The sequence below is a fragment of the Engraulis encrasicolus genome, chromosome 20, assembly GCF_034702125.1.
Source record: "Engraulis encrasicolus isolate BLACKSEA-1 chromosome 20, IST_EnEncr_1.0, whole genome shotgun sequence".
NCBI classification, from domain to species: domain Eukaryota; kingdom Metazoa; phylum Chordata; class Actinopteri; order Clupeiformes; family Engraulidae; genus Engraulis; species Engraulis encrasicolus.
Window position 1 is genome coordinate 22,948,589 of NC_085876.1, and position 22,500 is coordinate 22,971,088.

Genomic DNA, 22,500 nt, shown 5'->3' on the forward strand with positions numbered 1-22,500 from the left:
TGGAGGGGGAGTTCTGCGTGTGTGGAGAGGGGGGGAGAGCCCTGTGTGTGTGTGTGTGTGTGTGTGTGTGTGTGTGTGTGTGTGTGTGTGTGTGTGTGTGTGTGTGTGTGTGTGTGTGTGTGTGTGTGTGTGTGTGTGTGTGTGTGTGCTCGCAAGCAGAATGGGGGGTCCTATCAGTTAATTTGCCCTGGGGCTTTGTGTGCAATTGTTCTGCCACTGTTAATGTTATAAATCAGATGGCAAGACAGTCAACTGTCATAAGACATAAAAGCAACACAGGTCATCAATCACTGGAAACCTGCTGTAGCATATGCGTGTTATGAATGCAAAAGCCAAGAGAGGGGAAACCTTTTGAACATTATGTAGGCCTACCACTGTGGACTTTGACCTGAGCGTTACTTCAGACACAGGTGCGTTCTGATGTGATGTGTTAATGTGTGTGTTTTCTTGATCACAGGTCCTGTGTGTGCAGGAGTGGTGGGACTGAAGATGCCTCGGTACTGCCTATTTGGAGACACGGTGAACACAGCATCACGCATGGAGTCCAACGGGGAAGGTAAGTCAACACAGCATCACAAAAATAAACACACACACACACACACACACACACACACACACACACACACACACACACACACACACACACACACACACACACAAAGAAAACCTATACGAGAGGGTTATTGTGTATCTACACCTTCCCCAAGGCATGATCTTGACCTTGACCTATGACATTGCAGTCTCAGTCTCTTAAGCAGCCACATACAGGAAGTTAACATTGACCTTGACTTTGACCTTTTCATGTTTTTATCTTCCTGGGCCCTTGTGTCTGGTGTGTCCCTGCCGTGTGGAAGATCCACATTGACCTTATAGCCCCACGAGCCTGTATGTTTGTTTGTGTTGTAAGTCGCATCTACACATCATCATCTTCACCTTACTATGCTCCTGTGTCTCGTGTGTGTGTGTGTGTGTGTGCGTGCGTGCGTGCGTGCGTGCTTGCGTGCACGCGTCTGTGCGTGTGTGCTGCAGCATTGAAGATCCATGTGTCCGAAGCCACGAGCTCCATCCTGGAGGAGTTTGGCTGCTTCCAGCTGGAGCTGAGGGGGGAGGTGGACATGAAGGGGAAGGGACGGTGCAAGACCTACTGGCTACTGGGGGAGAACGGCTCCGACAGCACCTAGAGGACATGGGAGGACCTAACGGGCTCCAACAGCACCTAGAGGACATGGGAGAACCTCACCTAAAACATGTGGAAACATGCTGAGCAGAAGGATGCAGAAAACTGTTTTTTTTTACATCAACTATTAGAACCGAGTCAGAAACCAGCACCATGTTCATTGTCCTTCGTTGGAAAACAACCACATCAATAGCAACTCCAAAAAAAACCACCACATTCTTGGTTCTCCTTACAATATGAAAATTCAGGACAATAGTACACCTAGTTAACATGAGAATCTATCGTAGAACATGTGGAAACATACTTAACAGAAAGATGTTACAGTCTGTAACAGAGAACACTGGGAAAGCAGAGAACATTTTTTTCACAACATTTTTGGAAACTTGAAAACAGCTTCAAATCGACCACCTTGTTCTTATACTATGGCAACACCAAAACAAGGGGAAATTAGACCATAATCACGTGTTTACTTGCCACTGGGACAGAACAACACCGACCGCGATAACAATCCAATCCAGAACACGACAACTGCTCCAGTTTCACCTAATCTACAACATGAGCACAGCCCCAACCTCTGAAACAAATTAGTGCACTGTTTTGTCTTGTTCTAGCAGGAAAAAGGATGTCCATTAATTTAGGTGTAACCTGACCCAGTTCACAACATAGAGAGACCTCACCGGGGGTGCTGTCACAACCCGTACCGACCTGGGGAGCTGGGCTCATCTCCCATGTCCTTTCCCGGATCTCTCTCCCCACTGCTTTCCTGTCGCACCTTCACTGTCCTGTCATAATAAAGGCACAAAACGCACCCCCCCAAAAGGCCTCATCATGGGACTGGAGGCATTTGCAAACTCCTAAATCTGTCACACACGCATGTGGAAAGGAAGGTGAAGTGGACCGTGACAGCCAGGCCAGCCAGATGAATCTGAACTGTTGATGGACTTTCATTCAGTCAGACAGCCATAGGTTTATTTTGTGATGGAGATCCCACCCTACCAAGGTCAGATACAGGACAAAAGAGCATAAATGATGGTAAAAAAGTAGATGTTTGCACACTGAAAATCCAACCTCAGGGGTTTATTAAAGCAAGCACCACTTTGGTGGGTCGTTTCAGTGTGTGGCGCTCTACTTTTTACTATGACTTATTTTGTGATACAGCCTGCCTCAGCAGGAGTAGGACTACTTTTACTTTTGAGAGAGGCAGACATTCAATTAATACCGTACCAGCCTGGGGTGCATTTCTCAAAACCACAGTTGCTAACTATGTTAGCTACTTTGTTGATTGCAATGCAATTTCCCATTGACAACTACCCAAGTTGCTAACTGGCTAACAACTATGCTTTCGAGAAACGCACCCCTGTCCAGCTTCTACTTACTGTACTTGGGATGACTCTAGCGTCTCCACAGTACATGTGACAAGATGTAATGTTATGTACTAACACTGTATGTAGTATATGTACATACCCAGGGATACCGACAGGGGGTAAGGACCAAAGGGGACAGTTGCCCTGGGCCCAGGCAGAGGAGGGGCACAGAATTTGGTCCTCGCTACATTTTATGTATGGAGAGAGAGGGCCTGTCAGATGACTTTGTCCTGGGCCCAACAAAAGCTTTCCGCAGCCCTGTACATAAAAAAACACTAACCCAAACCGTGTGGTACAGCGTGAGTACATAATGTGACATATTGTTTCACTCTTACGCACACTGTTGTTACATCGTAGCTAACTGTTGTAACAGGGATAGTAACATAAAAAGTGTGGCCGTTTTTTTTTTTGTTTTTTTTTTGGAAATGTTGGAATTTGAGCAGATATGTAAATGTATGTGTAGAAGAACTATCATGTATTGCAAATTCCATGATATATATTTGTTGGTGATATTTGTAATGATTAACAGCATTATTTAGCACATAGACTTGTTTAAATGTACAGTATACTTCTGTGCTTTTGGGAAATATAATGTTCAGGTTGAGTCTGTCTTCATTTTTTCCTTTTCTCCAGCACTTGTAGCATTATTTATTATTATACAGTCCCAGGAAAAAGTTTGTACACCCTTTGAAATTTCTTACCTTTCTGTCAAAATTGGTCATAAAACATGGTCTGATCTTCCCGGAAATCGCAAGAAGGAACAACCAGAGTCTGCTTTAATTAATTCAACCCAAACATTTACAAGTTTTCATATTTTCATTTGCCATAAGATGTAAAAATTCACAGGACAGCAAGGCATAAGTAAGTACACCCTTGCATTCAATAGGTTTTAACCCTAAGTTAGTCGCAATAACCTCAACCAGATGCTTCCTGTAGTTGCAGATCAGATTAACAAAACAATCTGGATGTATCTGGTCTCCCTCTTCTTTAGAAAACTGCCTCTCGTCAGCAAGGTTTGTGGGATGTCTGGAGTGCATAGCTTTCTTGACTTCATGCCTGATAATCTCAATTGTTTATTTGTCAGGGCTTTGACGTGGCTATTCCAGAATGTGTATTTCATTATTATGAAGCCATTCTGAAGTCGATTTGCTTCTAAAGTATGGGTTGTTGTCACATTTCAGCACCCATCCTCTTGTTTGCTTCAACTGTGTGACAGACTACCTCACTTTTTTTCTGTAAAATATCTTGATAAACTTCTGAGTTCATTGTTCCACTGATGATAGCAAACTCAAAAGGGCCTGAGGCAGCAAGGTAGCCGCATATAATGATGCTCCCGCCACCATACTCAAAGGCAGAGATGATGTTTTGGTCAAGGTGTGGTTCTCCAGTTCTCCTCCAAACATGACATTGTGTGTTCCCCTGAACAATTCAACTTTGGTTTCAACGTTAGTCTACAGAATATTTTGCAGTAATTCTATGAAGCATATAAATGCTTTTTCGCAAACCTCAAAGGTGCAGCAATATTTTTTTAGACAGAAACCCCATTAATTTTAGATTGGCAGAATGAATCCCCTTTTTAGCTATTCTTGGTTACATCTCCTCTTCTGAGTATGGTAGCGGGAGCATCATTATATGCAGCTACATTGCTGCCTCAGGCCCTTGACAGTTTGCTATTATCAGTGGAACAATGAACTCAAGTTTATTGTGATATTTTACAGAAAAAACGTGAGGAAGTCTGTCACACAGTTGAAGCACACAAGAGTATGGGTCCTGAAATGTGACAACAACCCATACTTTAGAAGCAAATCGACTTTAGAATGGCTTCATAATAATGAAATACACATTCTGAAATAGCCCAGCCAAAGCTCTGACAAAAAACAATTGAGATTAAAGGGCATGAAGTCAAGAAAGCTATGCACTCCAGACATCCCACAAACCTTGCTGACGAGAGGCAGTTCTCTAAAGAAGAGGGAGACAAGATACAAACAGATTGTTTTGTTAATCTGATCTGCAACTACAGGACAAGTCTGGTTGATGATATTGCAACTAACTGAGGGTTAAACCCTACTTAATGCAAGGGTGTACTTACTTATGCCCTGCTCTCCTGTGAATATTATGGCCTTATGACCAATAAAAATATGATAACATGTAAATGTTTGAGTGGAATTAATTAAAGCAGACTCTGATTGTTCCATCTTGAGATTTCCGGGAAGATCCGACCATGTTTTATGATCAATTTTGACAAAAATGTAAGAAATTTCAAAGGGTGTACAAACTTTTTCCTGGGACTGTATATTTGCAACACTTTATTTGAAGATGTTTACATATCATATGGGTGTCATGATGTGGCCAGCATAAGAATGGCATGACACAAGTCAAGAGTCAAGAACATTAATGACAATTAATTGATTTTTATGAATGTTTTCATAATGGGTGCGGACCCGAATCTGTTTGTGAAAACTATGAGATCTGTTTGTGAATACCGGTGTCCTCTCTGAAGAGCAACGGCTTCGAAGCTCCACTGATATGACATTACACAACACATCACATCACACAGCCTAAGAGAGCCTAAAAAGACCCGAGACATCAAACAGAGACAAACCGTGTGTATAGTACTGGGAAGAACATCATACATCACGCCAGCTGATGACAAAGCATTACCGTATATCTTCTTAGGTAGTAACTGCAGTTCTTTATTTGGACAGAGCAGAAGTCGAGACAGACTAAAAAGTTTTTTTTTCATTTTCACAGACAGAGAGATCTTTTTTTCTTCTTCAGTGTTAAATATAGACGGTGACATAGTCTAGTCGACAGCCTGTGTTTATGCTCTGCTGTTCAGGCGAGCGAGGGGACGATAAGGAGTGAATCTGTTCTGTGTCTTTTGGTGACCTCAGAGACCCTCAGTAATTTGTGAGCAAGAAAGAAGCAGATGGAAAGTAAACATGTGTACACTATACAGCCATCCATCCTTCACCGTCGCTTGTTTCGCTCGCTCCGCTGCCTGGTTGGAAAGGGACAGTCAAGGCTGAACTGGGGTCAAAAAACCACCCAGGCATCTTTGTCTTAAACCCCTCACACTTACAAGTCATTTTCGTACTATCAGAGACAGTTTAGATTGAGACAGGACATATTGGCGGCCATCTTGGTGATGCCTTCGGAGTGCTATTTCGCGATTAAGTAGACCAGATCTGTGAGTGAATGGGAAAAATGAATGGGGAAACTGAGTATAGGACGGGGAAGAACCCAGCGGTTGTGAAAACCATATGGTTGAAACCACCGTGAAAAACTGATCAATCTAGACTGCTTGGTTGTGTTATACGAGTCAAAACAAAGCTTTTTAAGCCACTTTTCTCATGGTTTTTTTTTGACAGAGCGCAGGCGCAGTAGTTCCGTAACAGCACAAGAGCAACGGCTTTTCACAACTGAGCATGCGCATCATTTCGCGTGCGCCGATGCAGCCAGATGATTGGATCACTGGCGCCGCAGCTCAGCAGGCACATTGGTTCTTGTTACCAGAAAGGCGGGAGATCTGCGAGTAGACGCCATATTTGCGTTACGAATCTTCACCGTTGATTTCTATGTATGATCACATGGCTGTCCCATCTCACCTTCCTATCAAAATCTCTGGTACTATATCCTGCTCGACTCAGTCCACCAGGGATGGACTGGTAATCTGGCATACAGGGCAATTTCCCGGTGGGCTAACAGTCATCATTGGCCAATTCTGTTGTTGTTTTTGTTGTTTTCCTGGGGATTGGCACACAATTCAGAGAGGCAGGCCCTGTGGTCCTGTGGCAGGTCCTCAAGATATAGTATGAAAGGGGCCTGTGGAGGTGTTAGGGGCTAGTCTATGCCAAAAGTGCCCAGGTCATTTTAAGTCCCAGACCAGCCCTGCAGTACGCTGTCAATACTAAAGATGGACCAATGAATGGGACACCCCCTTCTAAGCAGTGGGCTAGTCCCTAAGAAAAAACAAACAAACAAACAAACAAACAAAAACAGCATTGGCTCCTGGGCACTGTCGGCCCACCGGCAAAATGTGCTGTATGCCAGATTACTAGTATACCAAGTAAAGTCTGCAGTGTTGTGTTAAATCAAAACATAGAGGGCCTTTCTCAAAACCTAGGACAGTGTCCTTCCAAGTGTATCAGCCTAATTAGTCATGCCACCGCTCCGCATGCTATTATACAAAATTTGGTGGATTTGCACTAGGGGCGCTGTTCAGACAGTGGAGACTGGGGTTCCCCCATTGGGCTGGGGCTAATCACCCACAATAAGTCCTCGCTAGCAGCTGAAACCTGCACATATTACGGTCGTCTCTGACACAGGGATACGGATTAAAATTAAAAACACAGTAACCTGGGAGTTATATCCGTCTAGTTTCTTACAGCTTTGACATTTGTGAGTCAGTCTTCGCTAGCTTCTAGCTAAGGAAATGACGAAATCCGATTGGTGAATGAGGAACTAAACCGGATGCTAACTTAGGCGAGACGTAGCCTAGCCACAGACTAACTGACTAACGTGAGGCCAACGTTAAAGCGGCAGAACTGCGCTACAATAAAAAGACGCACGCTGTCTTAAGGGCTCTGCATACTTAACGTGCGCAATTTGGCGCGAGAGCCATTAAAATGTGGCAGACTATTCATAGTCAAAAGCGCCATTTACAGGCTTTTGCTTGCATTTCGGAAGTGTGCCCTCTGCTGTTCATGAGAGAAACTGCAGAAATCGCCGGCAGAATCAGATGCAGCGGCTGTAGAGATCTAAAATAGAAAGCCAAACACGGCTGCTGTAGGGCTACTGAACGTCTGACTTATGACTTACCACAATGAAACATTGTATTTTTTGTTGTAGGCTACATTGACAGATCATTCCAACACATGAGAGCATTGTTCTGGCTGCAGAATTTATAAATAGATCGCCAAACACAACATGCTTCTGAACAAAGTAAACAATTGTTTCACTGAACAAAATTTGAGGGAGAAGATAAAATAACTCTCAAGGACATTTTATTATCCTCAAAATGATGCAGGATCCATTCTGTAGTAGCCTACAGTATAGCTGTAGCCTCTCTTCGCAACTCCTGCTTTGTCTGCCTACCTGCATGGTCGCTGGTGGCGCACGCCAAGTTACAAAAAATGTGGGGTGCACGAACTCGCGCCGCGCCAGCCGCGCCAGCCGCGCCAGGGGCGTGTGACGTCATTTTGGGTCACGTGACGGCGCGCGCCATCGTCGCGAGTGAGGTATGAAGGAGGTTAGCGCCAGTCACGCCAAGTATGAATCCGCCTTTAAGCATCTTGCACAGCCCAGGCGGCCCTCTGTTGTGAGATTGAAACTTTTCCGCGGCCCTCAAGTTTCTGAGCGCGGCCCAGCTTTGGCCCTATGGTTGCGGCCCTATGGTTAAGAATCCCTGCTCTGCAGAATATCCAATCACTGGGTGTGATTAATAGAGAGTATCCAATCACTGGGTGTGACTAATTAGGCTGCTGATACACTTGGAAGGACACTGTCCTAGGTTATGAGAAAGACCCACAGAGTAGGACGAACAACCATGAGTGTGAAATTCAAATCTCAATTAACACACAACAGATCCTGCTGTGTAGCAGAATGGCTGGCAAGAGCTGCACCATGATAGCCAGGCCATGCCCTCCTAGTGACACAACACCTTCGGCATTAGGTGCGATCGAGATGCCGTCAACGCATACATGCGCATGTAGACAGCAATGCACCCTGGATGAAAATGCTGCATGACGGTTAGATTTCCTGTCAAACTTCGAAATTTCGTCGATGTTGCGTTGACGAGGTGACATGTCACATGGTGTCAAACTATCGCGGGATGAATGCGACTGCAGTCAGATCTTGCAACTTCTGCAGTTGCTTATCCCCTTCAACGCTCGTCTGCGGACTGCCTCCGAGGTCACGCACCCATGAACTGGTTGGTCAACAACTCACTCACGTGTGTATATGGGTCTTGTCTCACACCTCTACACAAGTTTGCGCAGGTCCCCACTTCAGCTCGTCCTCACTGCCTGTCCCCCCACTCCTCACACGTGGTGTGTCAGTAGAGCAAACCGGTGCGAGCTCATCGTCTCGTTCATATTTGTGGCCGACTGTAAATGCGCTGTATTTAATCACACCCACATCGTGACAACAAGTTCTCGCTCACGTGCCTTTCGCAACAACGACGCTCGCAACAAACTCGTACGCGCCTATTGTTTCAAGTCAGGTCAAGAGCAATGCAAATATCATTTCTGATCTCCACCCACTTTGTCAGGAACCAATCAACTAGTAGCAAACCAAGGGAGGCGGGTCAACAATGCTCTTTGGGAAATGTTAATTTTTATGCTCTTGGTCAGACCAAGTCTCGAAGAGATTTGAAAGATGATGATAATCACACTAGCACCATGCGGCAATGTCAGAATAACTGTGTGTCTAAGGCCCGTCTGTTAGCATGAGAAGGAATGGGCTTAACTCCAGAGTTCTCCTGAACTAAGACTTGTGTGGATTTCTTACTGAATCTTAGAGTGTGTGAAAATCTGCAAAGATAGATACTTTGCAGGAAAAAAATGTGTGATTCAATCTGTGCACAAAAAGGATTTCATGCACATTCTCGTTGTACATCCCATTTTACATGAAATTCACTACACATGCACCTTTTCACTTCAAGTCAGACATCCGAACATTGCAGGAGAAGTTATACAGCAAGCTTTGTACATGAGGACGGCCACAGATAAATTCAGTTTTCAGGTGCATGAAACTAGGTCATTACTGTATTAGTGAAAAGCCACGCTCTTGAAAATCATTCTTTGTGATTCACTGGGTGGCATGGCATATACACTCAGACATACACTACATTTCAACCTAAGCCATGTACTCAAGGCGAGCAGACTACAAGCCATACATCAGACCCAATCCTCCAGTCAGGACTTCCCTCCTTCACTGTCAGGGTCGACCTTATGTTCTCAGAGCCATATGTTCCCACTTCCCACATATTTATGTTTTTCTTGAATGTTATAGACACCATGTTCCCCACTTATCTAGGACACTGACAAAATTAGGTGTTATGTTCCCGCATTTCTTTTCAGTGTGCCCATCCTCCCACAAGGATTATCAAGCTGGCTTACTAACTGCACACAGCATGGCCGAGTAAGAAAGAGCACTGGTATGATTTCATATTTCTGTAGTCTCTCTAGAGTTTCTCTGGGAGCCTCTGGTATGAAGTGTTACATTACATTACTCACTTAGCAGACTTATCACTTTTATCCAAAGAAACGTAAAGGAGAATTTCTGCCAATTTCAGCATGCAGTTTCATTGCTCACACTGCCCTTGACTTACCGTTGCAGCATTTTTTATCAACCCTTTCTGAGATGGCCATTCTAATGGGGGCATGGTTTTTAGATGCGTCCTAGCATCTCTATAAGAGGGTATGTCCGTTTGTCGGTCCGTCTGTCTGTGTCCATCTGAAACACTTTCTTTCAATTGTAATTCCCTCCTGTGTCCACAAGGTGTCAGTGCGTAGACGGACGCATCTTTGTCCGCCTGTCGGACTTCTTGTCATATAGATATCGTCCTAAAAGTTAATGCTGTGTTGTAAGATGTCTGCTGATGTGGCATTGCAAGGGGGGCACATCATCTGTATACCATCAAGTCAAGGGTAGTGTAAGCCAGTGGTTCCCAACATTTTTCTTCAGGGACCCATATTTTGACCGTTATAAGCTGTGGTGACCCACCCGTGCGAGTGCCCACACAAGAGGGAGTCACATGATACTCTGTTTCTGGCGAAAACTCATTAGTTATCATTTTATTCCACAATTTGTCTTCAGTCAAATATAGAATAAATGTTTAATGTATCACATGTTGTTGTTTCTATGCATATACAGTCAATCCGGAAAGTATTCACAGCGCTTCACTTTTTTCACATTTTATTATCTTACAGCCTTATTCCAAATGCTACAAATGAATCTCTGTGGTCAAAATCCTACACAAATTATTCCATTATGACCATGTGAAAACCAAGTTGTCTTGACAGTTTTGAAAATGTATAAAAATAAAAAACAAAGAAATCATTTTTACAAAAGTATTCACAGCCTTTGCTTAATACTTTGTAGAACCACCTTTGGCAGCAACTAGCCTACATTCATTTTTTCATTTCGAAATGAAAATGTATTAAAAGGGAGGTCATCGGTGTGTGTTTCAACCTTTCAGTACATTGAAATTGTACATTTTGAGTCTGCACCTGACTAAAATAGATGGGTGTGAGTTTTGAATGAAATCCTATGGAGAGTATCATGATCCGCTTCTGTAGTCAAAGTCCATGTTGACATGCATGTTTCTTTAGGTGTAATTCAGATTTCCAATGTTGATGGCATCTATACATCGCCAAACCATGTCAGTCCCACAACCATGCTTGACGAGCCAGATGATGCACTTTTTGTGTAAAACTCACTTGTTTACCACCACACATGCTTGACGCCATCTAAAGCAAATTTGTTTATCTTGGTGTCAAGAGAGATGAACAGACCAAGGATATGGATCACTGGAACCATGTCGTGTGGTCTGATGAGACCAAATAAACAAATTTGCTTGTGCAGGATATTGGCTACAATCTCTCTGGAGCAATGTCAGACTGTCTATGGGTCCATTTCAGTATGTGATCTCCCATCCTCCCTTCTGCTTGTGTCCTTGTGCTGACGTCATCATTTACGATAGAGGTTTAATTCAATATCCTGCAAACGGGCAATTCAAAGGTCATTTTCTCATTTACCATCGGGATGTTGAATGGGGAAAGGTCCCGCAAAAGTGGATGTGCCTGGGCTGCCAGCGGGGAAACTTTATTGTTTTCTCCATGGATACGGGGTGTCAGCATAGCACAAGGCCTCAAGCGCAAGACAAGGATGGGAGATAAGATAGTGAGGTGGTCCCTTTGACTGTGCACCCACATTTTTCCCACTGTGGTGCCATATTCACATCTGTAACCTTTTAATCCCCAGGACCAACTCCCTAACCATTTTGCCTATACTTTATATGCCACATGTGTATCTCTATATGAGTTGTGGACACACACACACACACACACACACACACACACACACACACACACACACACACACACACACACACACACACACACACACACACACACACACACATCTCTAAAGTAACGCTCAGGTCAAAGTTCACCGTGGAACATGATGTTCAAAGGGTTTCCCCTTGGCTTTTGCATTCGTAACACACATATGCTCCTACAGTTTTCCAGTGATTGATGACCCGTGTTGCTTTTATGTCTTCGTTGACTACATACTGTATCTTGCCGTTTGATTTATAACATTAACGGAACAATAGCATACAGGGCCCCAGGGCAAAACACTGATAGGGACTTCCATACAGCCTACCTAATAGGGCCCTCGCCACCAATACAGGATCACCCTGTGCCCAGGGACAAATGCCCTGCTTGTTCCCCCTATAGCTCCATCCCTGAACATTAGCATATACACCAGCATGAACAAAAGTCTTTTGAAGCACCGTCTGTTGGGACAGGGATAGGATGCATAAAATTAGAGTGGATGACAGAATTCATCTTTGACCTTTCTTCATTTTTTATTTCTGCCAGTCTATCGACTCAAAAATATAATATAGTGTATCTTTTTTAAACGCTTTTTAATTTATTTTTATCGCTTGCGATGCTTTTGTTAAGATAGGGCAGTATGATTGAGTGAAAGGAAATATACAGTGGAGAGAGAAATGGGGAAGGATTGGGCCATGACCCTGGGCTGGACTTGAACCTGTGTCCCTGGCTGACACCTTAGCCCACAAAGCCACAGCACCCCGAGAGATATTGTACTCAGAGAAGCCAACAGGGGAGGACAAACAGGTCTGTTGTCCCTGGCCTATGATGAGGCCCATTACATTCAATGTACGTATTGTGTGCGGGGCCCTTTCAGATGACTTTGTCCTGGGCCCGCTCAAAGCTGTCAGCCCTGATTGTAATTCTTAACATGCAGTACGTCCACACTAGTCAGAAGATGATGTGATGTGGGGAAGCAAGATATTGAGAATAGTACGGTTCTACATTAGCCTGGCAGGCCAGACCATTCATTTTAAATTTCTTTGTAATTCACAAATGGTCTGATTTAGGGTTGCACAATATGTCGAAAATGTATTGAAATCGCGATATCAACAGTGGCAATATGCGTATCGAGTCCAATCATTTGCTGAATGTCAACGAATGTGCGAGAATCCCGCCATGACCACACAGACTCGGACCGACAAATTAGTGACAAGAAAAAGCTTTATTTATAAATATTGTTATCGAGGTATTGCATGCTGTTATCGAGTATCGCTTTTTTTCTGATATTTTGCAGCCCTAGTCTGATAAGGCTACTCTTCTCTGGGGAGGGTTTAGTCATCCTCCTGGCCAATAAGCGAACACACTTGGGCGCATAATAACATACGTCATGAACGTCAACTGTCAGTGATTGGTCAGAGCAAAGTCCACTCATTTCAAACAAGAGCTGAGCTCACTCCTCCCACCAAGTGCTCCAGGGCATCGAAGATCTAGACCAAAAATGAATTATGAAGTAATTAATGTGGTCTGGTAAAACCAGGCTATTTCTAGGCCTACATACCCCTGGCTAGGGCTGGGCGGTTTTGGAAAAAATGTGCATCACGGTTTTAGGCCCATTAATGAAAATTGATATAACGGTTTTCTGCACGTTTTCTTTTGATAAGCGGCGAAATCTCAATGTTTCTGAGGAAGAGCGCTACATAAAGAAGCGGTTTTCGGCTATTGTTTTCAGGACTCCAGCCGCTTATTTCTCGCTCTACACCTGGCAACACTGATATCTAGCTCCGTGTTGAGCTTGACTCGCGACGTCTCGAGTAAACAGTGTAACAGAAGCCACAAATTACTGAAGAGCCACGGAAAGCAAACGGATTTACTTGACATTGTGTGAATATTTTCATTGAATTAAAGTCCCAATGCAACCTAGAAGGTATTTTGTTGCTGTAGTTTGTGTCATATGGCGATGTATTTCGCTCCTAAATTTGTTCAAACATGCTAGCTATTGTCTGCCCATGATAGTTTTATGAGATTAACTACTTAAATGGTAGAGCAAAACACAAGCTGCATCCACAGGAGTGCAGCTGCTCACACAGTTGAGATGATTAAAGAATTTGAGAACTATTGTAGCCTTCTAAAATAGCACCACATAGAATTGCCTTTTCTTCAGGTAATTGAAATGTTCATCAGGATTCGTCCATGACACGTGGGTTAATCATGTTTCACGCTCACCAGCCTCTTTAGCGTGATTAAACAATTATTTTTATTAGTTCAATAAATGCTTTACTCTGTGTTAACAGTGGAAGTGCAACAGTGGACATGGAGCAGAGTTGAACCGAAGTGCTACATGAAGTTCACGCACGTAGTAGCCAGAAGTGATGCGGCTCATGGGAAAAACAACAACAAAAAAAACGTCTCTCATCAAAATGTGAACCTGTGTAGGTGAAAACCGAGATCACGGTTTCTTAATGGCATACCGCCCAGCTCTACCCCTGGCCCACTAAACTATACATCTGTACAGGCCACTCTTTTGCAGGTTTGATATCCTTTGTTTCTTCAACACCAGCAATGCAGGACAGCACAAGCCTAAAAAAACCCTTAACCAGTCATTTCAACATGCACACTCACGGACACACACACACACACACACACACACACACACACACACACACACACACACACACACACACACACACACACACACACACACACACACACACACACACACACACACACAGATCAACACCTTGCTTAAGACATGGTCTTGCATCAGTGAGTTGTATGGATAAATATTGCTCTGTCATAGAAGATGCCGTTTATGATTTATGCATTTTTTTTTGCATAGTATTGTCTGTGTAGTGAGTATCATCCATCTACCGTTTCCTTCAGAGAGAGGAACAGAGAGAGATAAAGAGGGGGACAAAGTTATATGTGGTACACCAGCTCAGACACTGAAGTTGAAGCTGTTGGTGTGCATTGGCACAGCCCGCACGATTTGATTCGATTACGATTCGGGAGGTAACGATTCAATTCGAATCGATTCAGTCCGATTCTGCAATGCATTGCAACTCATTACATTTCTACTGAAAGCAAAGCCATTTTTTATCAGCCATAATGCAAAACAAGCAGTCAGATACTGAACAACATTTTATTGGCTGTTGTGTTTACCAATCCTGCAGTTTTTAATGGTTTGAAGTGCTTCAATTTAATTTAAAGTTAATTCACTTCTGAAATACCACAGAAGTAATTGAAACCTGAAAAAAATATGCCACATGGATTATGGCATTTGCCTAATCAATTATTGAATTGTCCTGCCCCACATCGCGATGCATTGCCAAATCGATTATTGTTGGCACCACGAGTTTAAGCTCAAGGTTTCAGGAAAATCATTATGGCTCCTCCATTCCTTTCCTCTGCCTGTGTGCCTTGGCGTCATCGACAGTGTCTCAATAGACAGAGAGACAGGTGAAAGGACACGGATTGAGCAGGGAGTCAGGATGGTGAACAGAAGACCTAGGCCTGCACATGGCCCCTATCCTTGATCGATTGCTCCATTTCCTGTACAGGAGAAGGGGAAACACGGTGGCTGGAGGAAGGATATTGGCTATCATATAGGCCTCATTTTGTCAACAGTGATGGGCAACCTGGATCCAGAAGCTGGGCCATACGTTTGAAATGGTCTGGTTTTACCTGTCCAATTCCTTAATTGAGGCATTTAAATGTATTGAATTGAAGGTGTCAGACGTTGCGTGAAAAAGGTCCATACCATCCATCTAACACAATGCCCCTGATATTTGCGAGACTGTAGAATGTAGCTGTGTGTGTGTGTGTGTGTGTGTGTGTGTGTGTGTGTGTGTGTGTGTGTGTGTGTGTGTGTGTGTGTGTGTGTGTGTGTGTGTGTGTGTGTGTGTGTGTGAGAGAGAGAGATACATATTTTAAGGAGTAAGACACACCACCAGTTGTGAAATATTACAGATAACTTCTCTGAGTCAGTTGTATTGACATGTTTTGTTCATAGAATTATTCTATGTTAAAAATATTTTAAAAGCATGATTGTTTTTCTTAACCTGATATTAAAATTCAACACACTGTAAAATAAAATTCTATGTAGGCCTATTGTTGAAGTATTACAGTTTTTGTGTCTATTCTGAATAGGCACTAGCCTACGTCAACAGTGAACTTACAGTGATACATACATAATTTCCCCATGTTCATTCAGACAACTAACTAAAAGTATTGTCTGTTTGTATCTTAGGCTATAGGCTATGTCTTAATGTATCTTGTACAGTATGTCTTGCATTATAATTTTACCACACATTACAGTCTCTATGGGAAACTCATCTGGGTTGGGACTGGTAGGACAAAATGAACTCAACATGATCCCATAGTTTCAGATCTGCGACGTCGAATATAGTAGGCTGTGAAGGCCTAAAGACATGAGGGACCAGATGGAGCGCTTGTTGGAACTTTGCGAACACAGGAGCCAGAGAGACTGCCACAGCCCTTTCTTCCAAGAAAAAATATGTGATAAATCTCTGCCGGAGCGCTTGTTGAAACTTTGCAAGCCTCTCTTTATGCGCATGAACAGCGCCATCGTGCGTTCATTTTGACAAGTAGTCGGCCCTTGATGAACCAGCTTGCAGTAGCGAACATTGTTGCAGTGCATTTCGCCCTCATTCCCCAACACACTGACTCGTAACCTACATTGGAATGCACTGGCTTAAAATACTATATGGTAGCCAAGGTCAACCCCTGTTACATGCCACATTTCTAAATTACATCGTTAATAGTGGAAGGATGATACATAATGGCCTCAACAATGGATTTGATCAATCCTCATGGTTCTCCTTTCCATTGGTTTCTCACATCTCCGTTGTACAAACCCTCCCCTAACTCTTTGCTGCGATTGGTTGAATTGACTGTCTATCAAAGCAGAAGCAGTTATGATTTGTATAAATGACTTACATGCACCGCCTTTTCCTCTGCCGAAACGAATACTTCCGCTAGGCCACCATGTCCTACGGAAGTTGAATTGTTGTAGTCGGACACTGGCGAAAACACAAGAGTGGTCGCAAGGAGGCGGCGAAACTGAATTATAAACACACCTTGTGTGCTAAATAGAGCACGAAGTGATCGCCAAAGGCCAATTAAGTTCAAGAAACGCGCGGAGATAGAAAAAAACACGAAATAGTGGCCCCTGTACGCTAGACATAACCTCTGAAGTCCTCTGTGGTTGGGCGAAACGAGGCGGGAGGCGATGGAGCCTTCACCGGCAAAGGGGAAACCACAGGGTCGCCTGTTGGTATCCACGACCCTGGATGCAAAAGATGAACTGGAGGAGGTAACGTTAGGGCTGCCGCTGCTAAGAAACAGTTCCAACCATAACTAGCTGCAATATGGTCACATCATTGAGGGGCTATAAAAGGCGAAACTGGCAAATGTGGCGTTAACGTTAGCCGACTTGCTGTATTGAAGGATGAATCGGAAGCGTGTAAAGTTGTAGAGATAAGAACTGAAAACATTGTTTACTCATGCCCATAAAGGTGCATTTCTCCGTGTACGTGTACACCGTAACATCCTAGTGAGATACGTGGAGAAACTCGGCTGTTTGTTTTTGTCGTAAAATATCCCGAAGTGGGAGTGGGGGTGCCTGTCATGAGGAGTGAGCATCGCAGAAACAAGACATTAGCCAATCCCCCACATGCGACATGCACGATGCCTCCTCCAAGAACACTGAAGACGTCACCCATGTCAGTTCCAGACAAGTAGGTTACATTATCTGTGTCCATTCGTAACTTTTTCTCCTTGTGTTTTGTTATAGCGGTTTGAAAGATGCGTCGGTATTGTCACTTCCATGACAAATGCCCTGTCAGAGCGAGAAGCCAATGATGCACTGACCGCCCATGTAAGTTTGCCTTTCACTTGTCCATACTACTATAAATAACCTATCCCGAACACCCATTCTCTTTTGCATACTTTGGTATGTAATTTCTCCCAGAAATCATGTGTGTATAGCCCTACCGATTACACATTTTCCCCTTGTTTTTATACTTGTGTGTTAACTGCATGCATTAGTTGGTGTAGGGATCAGAGGATTGCAGGTTTGAATCCCAGCTAAACCTGTAGGTAATGGCTGATGTACCTTTGAGCAAGGCACCCAAATAACCTTACTTTGCTCTCGGCAGGGACTGTAACCAATACCCTGCAAGAAGTGTCAATTGTTTGTTTTGGATGATGGAGAATAGTAATAGAGTAAATGTTCTTTGTTGATTCTTGAGGACATTAAGGTGTCAAGCAGTTTACACATGATTACACATTCACATTTGGTGATACACAAAGTAAGACTGAAGGACTCAAAATTGCACACCGAAAACCATACATGTGCAAACGTTAAGACCGATAAATCCTATTACACACAGCTCACAGCTGCATGCATACAGACATCAAATGGATTTTTGAAATGTCAGCTGAGTGTAATATGAACTTATGTAATGTAATAATAACTTCTGTCCTGTCCCCCCATACAGGTCTGTAAGGGACCCCAGCAGCATGAAGAAGTGTGTTTGGGCCTTTTTACTGTAATACTCACAGAGCCATCTCAGGCACAACGGGTACGGACTCAGAATAATTTACTTAATCCGATTCTCTCTTTCTTTCTCTCTCGCTCTGGCTCGCTCGCTCGCTCGCTGCCTCTCTCTCACTACACACACACACACACACACACACACACACACACACACACACACACACACACACACACACACACACACACACACACACACACACACACACACACACACACACACACACACACACACACTTATTACATAGCATACATTTTCATGTCCATAGATCTTTATGTCATCATCAGACAGTATTCCCAAAACATTAGCCAAAGAGCTGAGTTGTAAGCAACTGGAATTTTATTTGGGAGCTTCAAACAAACGTTCAAGCCATCTCTTGTTTACAAATGTCAACTTGACCTGTTTGTTTTTGGTGTGCAGTGTTACCGGGACCTGGCGTTGATTAACCGCGATGGCATGAATGTGGTCCTCATGAAGATCAATCAGATCCTCATGGAGAAATTCCTCAAGCTACAGGATGTCTGTCGCACACAGGTAACGCACACACATGCGCATACACACACACATGCGCACACACATTTCAGTCAATTTAAATGTCCAGATTATGTCAATGTATGCAGTTTTATATATGGGAGGCATTTCTGGTATGGATAACAGCACAATTACTGCATTTGATTGTTTGCAATATAGTATAGAATTATAATTGTTTTTTTATTGTATAACTGCATGAAATATATATATATATTTTTAAATCCTCTTTCCATCTGCCATCTCTTTATTCTTCTCTCCATCCCTCTCTCATTCTATTTTACTTCTGTTGTCCCTCTCTCCCTCTCTCTGTCCTTTTCCTTCTGCCATCTCTCACTTGGTCTCTGTCTCTGTCTTGTCTCTCTCTTGTCTCTCTCTCTGTCTGTCTCTCTCCATCTCTCTCTCTCTCTGTATGTCTCTCTCTCTCTCTCTGTGTCTCTCTCTGTCTGTCTCTCTCTCTGTCTTTCTCTCTCCATCTCTCTCTCTCTCTCTCTCTCTCTCTCTCTCTCTCTCTCTCTCTCTCTCTCTCTCTCTCTCTCTGTTCCTCTCTCTCTCTGTCTGTCTGTCTCTCTCTGTAGCTGGTGTGGGTGGTGCGAGAGCTGGTGAAGAGTGGAGTTATTGGGGCTGATGGGGTACTCATGACCCTCATGAAACAGATAGCAGGTCGGTACACACACACACACACACACACACACACACACACACACACACACACACACACACACACACACACACACACACACACACACACACACACACACACACACACACACACACACACACACACACACACACACACAGTCATTCCTACACACACCAATGCACACACAACCCTATGCATCCACACAGACCCACTACATGGGTTGTAATTCGTCTGTGTGTGTGTGTGTGTGTGTGTGTGTGTGTGTGTGTGTGTGTGTGTGTGTGTGTGTGTGTGTGCTTCGTAACAGGTGGAGACATCTCTAGTAAGAACCTGTGGTTGGCCGAGAGCGTCCTGGACATCTTGCTAGATCAGAAGTGAGTATAAGCTCCAACTGGTGTCAATAAGGATATGACATGAATGAACTTCGAACTGCAATTCACATAATGGGCAGGTTGACTACTTGGTTTTCTATGGATTATAGTATTATCGTGTGGATTATTGTACAATTTGTGTGTGTGTGGACGTTGGAAGAGCGGCATGCTTGCTGGTTGCAATGTGTAAACGTAGCCTATTTTCCTATTCTCATTTATTTCTCTCTCTCTCTCTCTCTCTCTCTCTCTCTCTCTCTCTCTCTCTGTAGAGAGTGGGTGTTGAAGAGCGGGATGCTGGTTGCCATGTCTGTGTACACGTACCTGCGTCTGATGGTGGACCATGGCACCCCCAACCTGGCGATTTTCAGGCAGAAAGAGGTGGACTTCTGTATCAGCCTGCTACGCGAGAAGGTGAGGAGGCGCACACACACACACACACACACACACACACACACACACACACACACACACACACACACACACACACACACACACACACACACACACACACACACCGTTAGTATGCGACTGGTGTTCATTTGGACACTTGACACAATAAATACTTCCCCTTTTGCGTGTATAGTCTTTGAAGTATTAGTGTTATCTTTCAGTAATCTGCATCTACAGCTCTGTAGAATGAAACAACATTGTCTATTTTAATCAAACACAGACTTATAAACAGTAGAATCAGAAAAAATGTTTTAAAGGCCAACTTCCGATTAAACACAGTTTTACTCACTCCTTTTGAAGATCGGACGGTCAGCCCAAGTTAAACTCACTTGCAAGGCTCTCATAGCGGTGCGTCACCTCGCCTGGCTGTGTTTCCCGGTGTTTCCCAATTTACATCAATAATGCAGAGAAACGAGCGAATCACGAAAGCCTTTCTGTGTTTCGTCACGTCGAAAGAAGGCGTTGGCCACAAAGGTTTATGTCGACCCATTTTTCTAAAAACATGTCGAGTAATTTTTTTCTGCTTGTTTTCAATACAAGCAAGGTCTGGTGGCCCGAAATCTAGCTTAGCTTAGCTATCAGCTGGTTGCTACTCTCAGGTACACACACAGCACAAAGCCTCATCCATAGAGCAAGTCCACTGTGGTTGCTCCGTGCCTGCAGCTCGCCTAGGGGTCGCTGTCGAAAGAGCACAGCCCTGAATGGAGCATGCACGCCTCCGTTGGCGCCCCTATAGTGCAGTACCACCCGGGGAAGTGGCGACTCTGTTTCCCATTACATTCGCTCCAAGAACAGGAGGACTGAGCCAATCAGAGACGCATTTCTACGAGAGCTGGAAGAGTGAGCCAATCAGAGACGCATTTCCACGAGAAACACGGAACACCCTCTCGTTTCTCAACAAGCCACCTTGCTGGCTTTCAAAAACGGCTTGAAACAAAGCAACCAGAACGTTTTTTAAAACAGGACCAACGCGTAACACATTCAATAACAATGGGGAACACAGCAATATTAATCAAATGACGTTGAGAGGCCATCTTTAAGTACTCTTTTATATTTTTTTCTAGAGATGTATTTTTTGTGTGTGTGGGATGTGTATATCTGTGTGTCCGTGTATCTGTCCTAGTCAGGGCCTAATTGGTTAGGTCGTTGATCTTGTTCGTAAGGTTGCAGATTCGAGTCCCATAGCGGTTAGGAAGAATACGGTTGCCCTCCTGTATCCTACTCATGCTTTTTTTTTAATTGATCTATTTATCACCTATGCATTTCACTGTTTTTCTGTATTCGTTTCTGTACTTCTATGCGGTTTTAAGGTACGTACAGTAGAAAAGGAATGTCAGTTTCTTGGTGCTCACAGGACGATAGACAATTGAAATCAGGTCCACTTCAAAACGACTATGCCAGAGAATGGAGCTCTCAAATAACATTTTTGTTATTTTATTGTGGTGCAAGCGTAATGACTAGCGTTTCAAACCTGTCCGTCCTCTTCAGAGTCCATAGCCCAACGTAATAAGCAGGGCTCTAAATTAACACACGCCAACCCGCCAAACACGGGTGAAAAATCATTTTGGCTAGTAGAAAAAAATACCTACCCGCCTATTTGGCTAGTGGCGCCCGAGTACGGTAAAGTATGAACGGTAAACCGCTGCTATGACGAACGTTAGACGGCGATTTTTCCTACATTACCCATGGACACTAGCGTCACAACGTAGCCTCCCACCGTGGGCTTTCCAGTGCAGCGAGCGGCAACTCCATGCCGTTGCGCGCCAGGATTGAAAACATTTCAGACGACCAGCCTTCTGTCAGCTACGCTCACACTATTCTGACAGGCAGCTCTCCTCCTATGCTCCCGTCACTTTCGCTACAACCTTTTTAACGTCACTACTGCTACTGCTACTAGCATGAACCTTGCTGTAACAGGCTGCCTTTTTGAAGCTGCGAGGGCCTGACCGTTTCAATAACAGGACTAACGCAGATTATGCATAGAGCTTCTGTTCTGTATGTTTTGTGCGAGTGATGAGAATGTGGCGGGGGTTAGAGCAAGGTTCTCTGTGTTGGTGAATGCCAGTAGTAATTGTAACAGTAATAGTAGTGACGTTAAAAAAGTGGTTGTGGAACGAAATTGCGACAAGGGCAGAGGAGGAGAGCTGACTGTCAGAGTAGTGTGAGCGTAGCTGTTAGTTGTCTTCTGAAATGTTCCGAGTCCTGGCGCAACTAAGCTGGAAAGCCCACGCCATCGGAAAGAAAAAGAATAACAAAAAAGCAACCAACGACAAAGCTATGGAAGTAACAAATGAAGCGAAGATTCCCGTGATATTATTTACTTTTAG

General features: G+C 43.8%; 2 protein-coding genes across 3 annotated transcripts in view; both read left to right on the forward strand.

Annotated features, from left to right (window-relative positions):
• npr1a (natriuretic peptide receptor 1a) overlaps positions 1-3,162 on the forward strand; it is a 60,853-nt gene extending 57,691 nt beyond the window's left edge. The window contains exons 21-22 of the mRNA XM_063185596.1: positions 458-556; positions 1,030-3,162. Coding sequence (XP_063041666.1) covers positions 458-556; positions 1,030-1,181 — 251 coding nt within the window. The 3' untranslated portion in view covers positions 1,182-3,162. The remainder of the gene's footprint in view (positions 1-457; positions 557-1,029) is intronic.
• A 13,457-nt stretch (positions 3,163-16,619) lies between these two features.
• The window catches only part of ints3 (integrator complex subunit 3), a 27,477-nt gene continuing 21,596 nt past the window's right edge, over positions 16,620-22,500 (forward strand). For both annotated transcript variants that reach the window (XM_063185597.1, XM_063185598.1), the window contains exons 1-7: positions 16,620-16,938; positions 17,419-17,502; positions 18,125-18,208; positions 18,602-18,715; positions 19,288-19,372; positions 19,660-19,726; positions 19,993-20,134. In XM_063185597.1, coding sequence (XP_063041667.1) covers positions 16,855-16,938; positions 17,419-17,502; positions 18,125-18,208; positions 18,602-18,715; positions 19,288-19,372; positions 19,660-19,726; positions 19,993-20,134 — 660 coding nt within the window. In that variant the 5' untranslated portion in view covers positions 16,620-16,854. The remainder of the gene's footprint in view (positions 16,939-17,418; positions 17,503-18,124; positions 18,209-18,601; positions 18,716-19,287; positions 19,373-19,659; positions 19,727-19,992; positions 20,135-22,500) is intronic.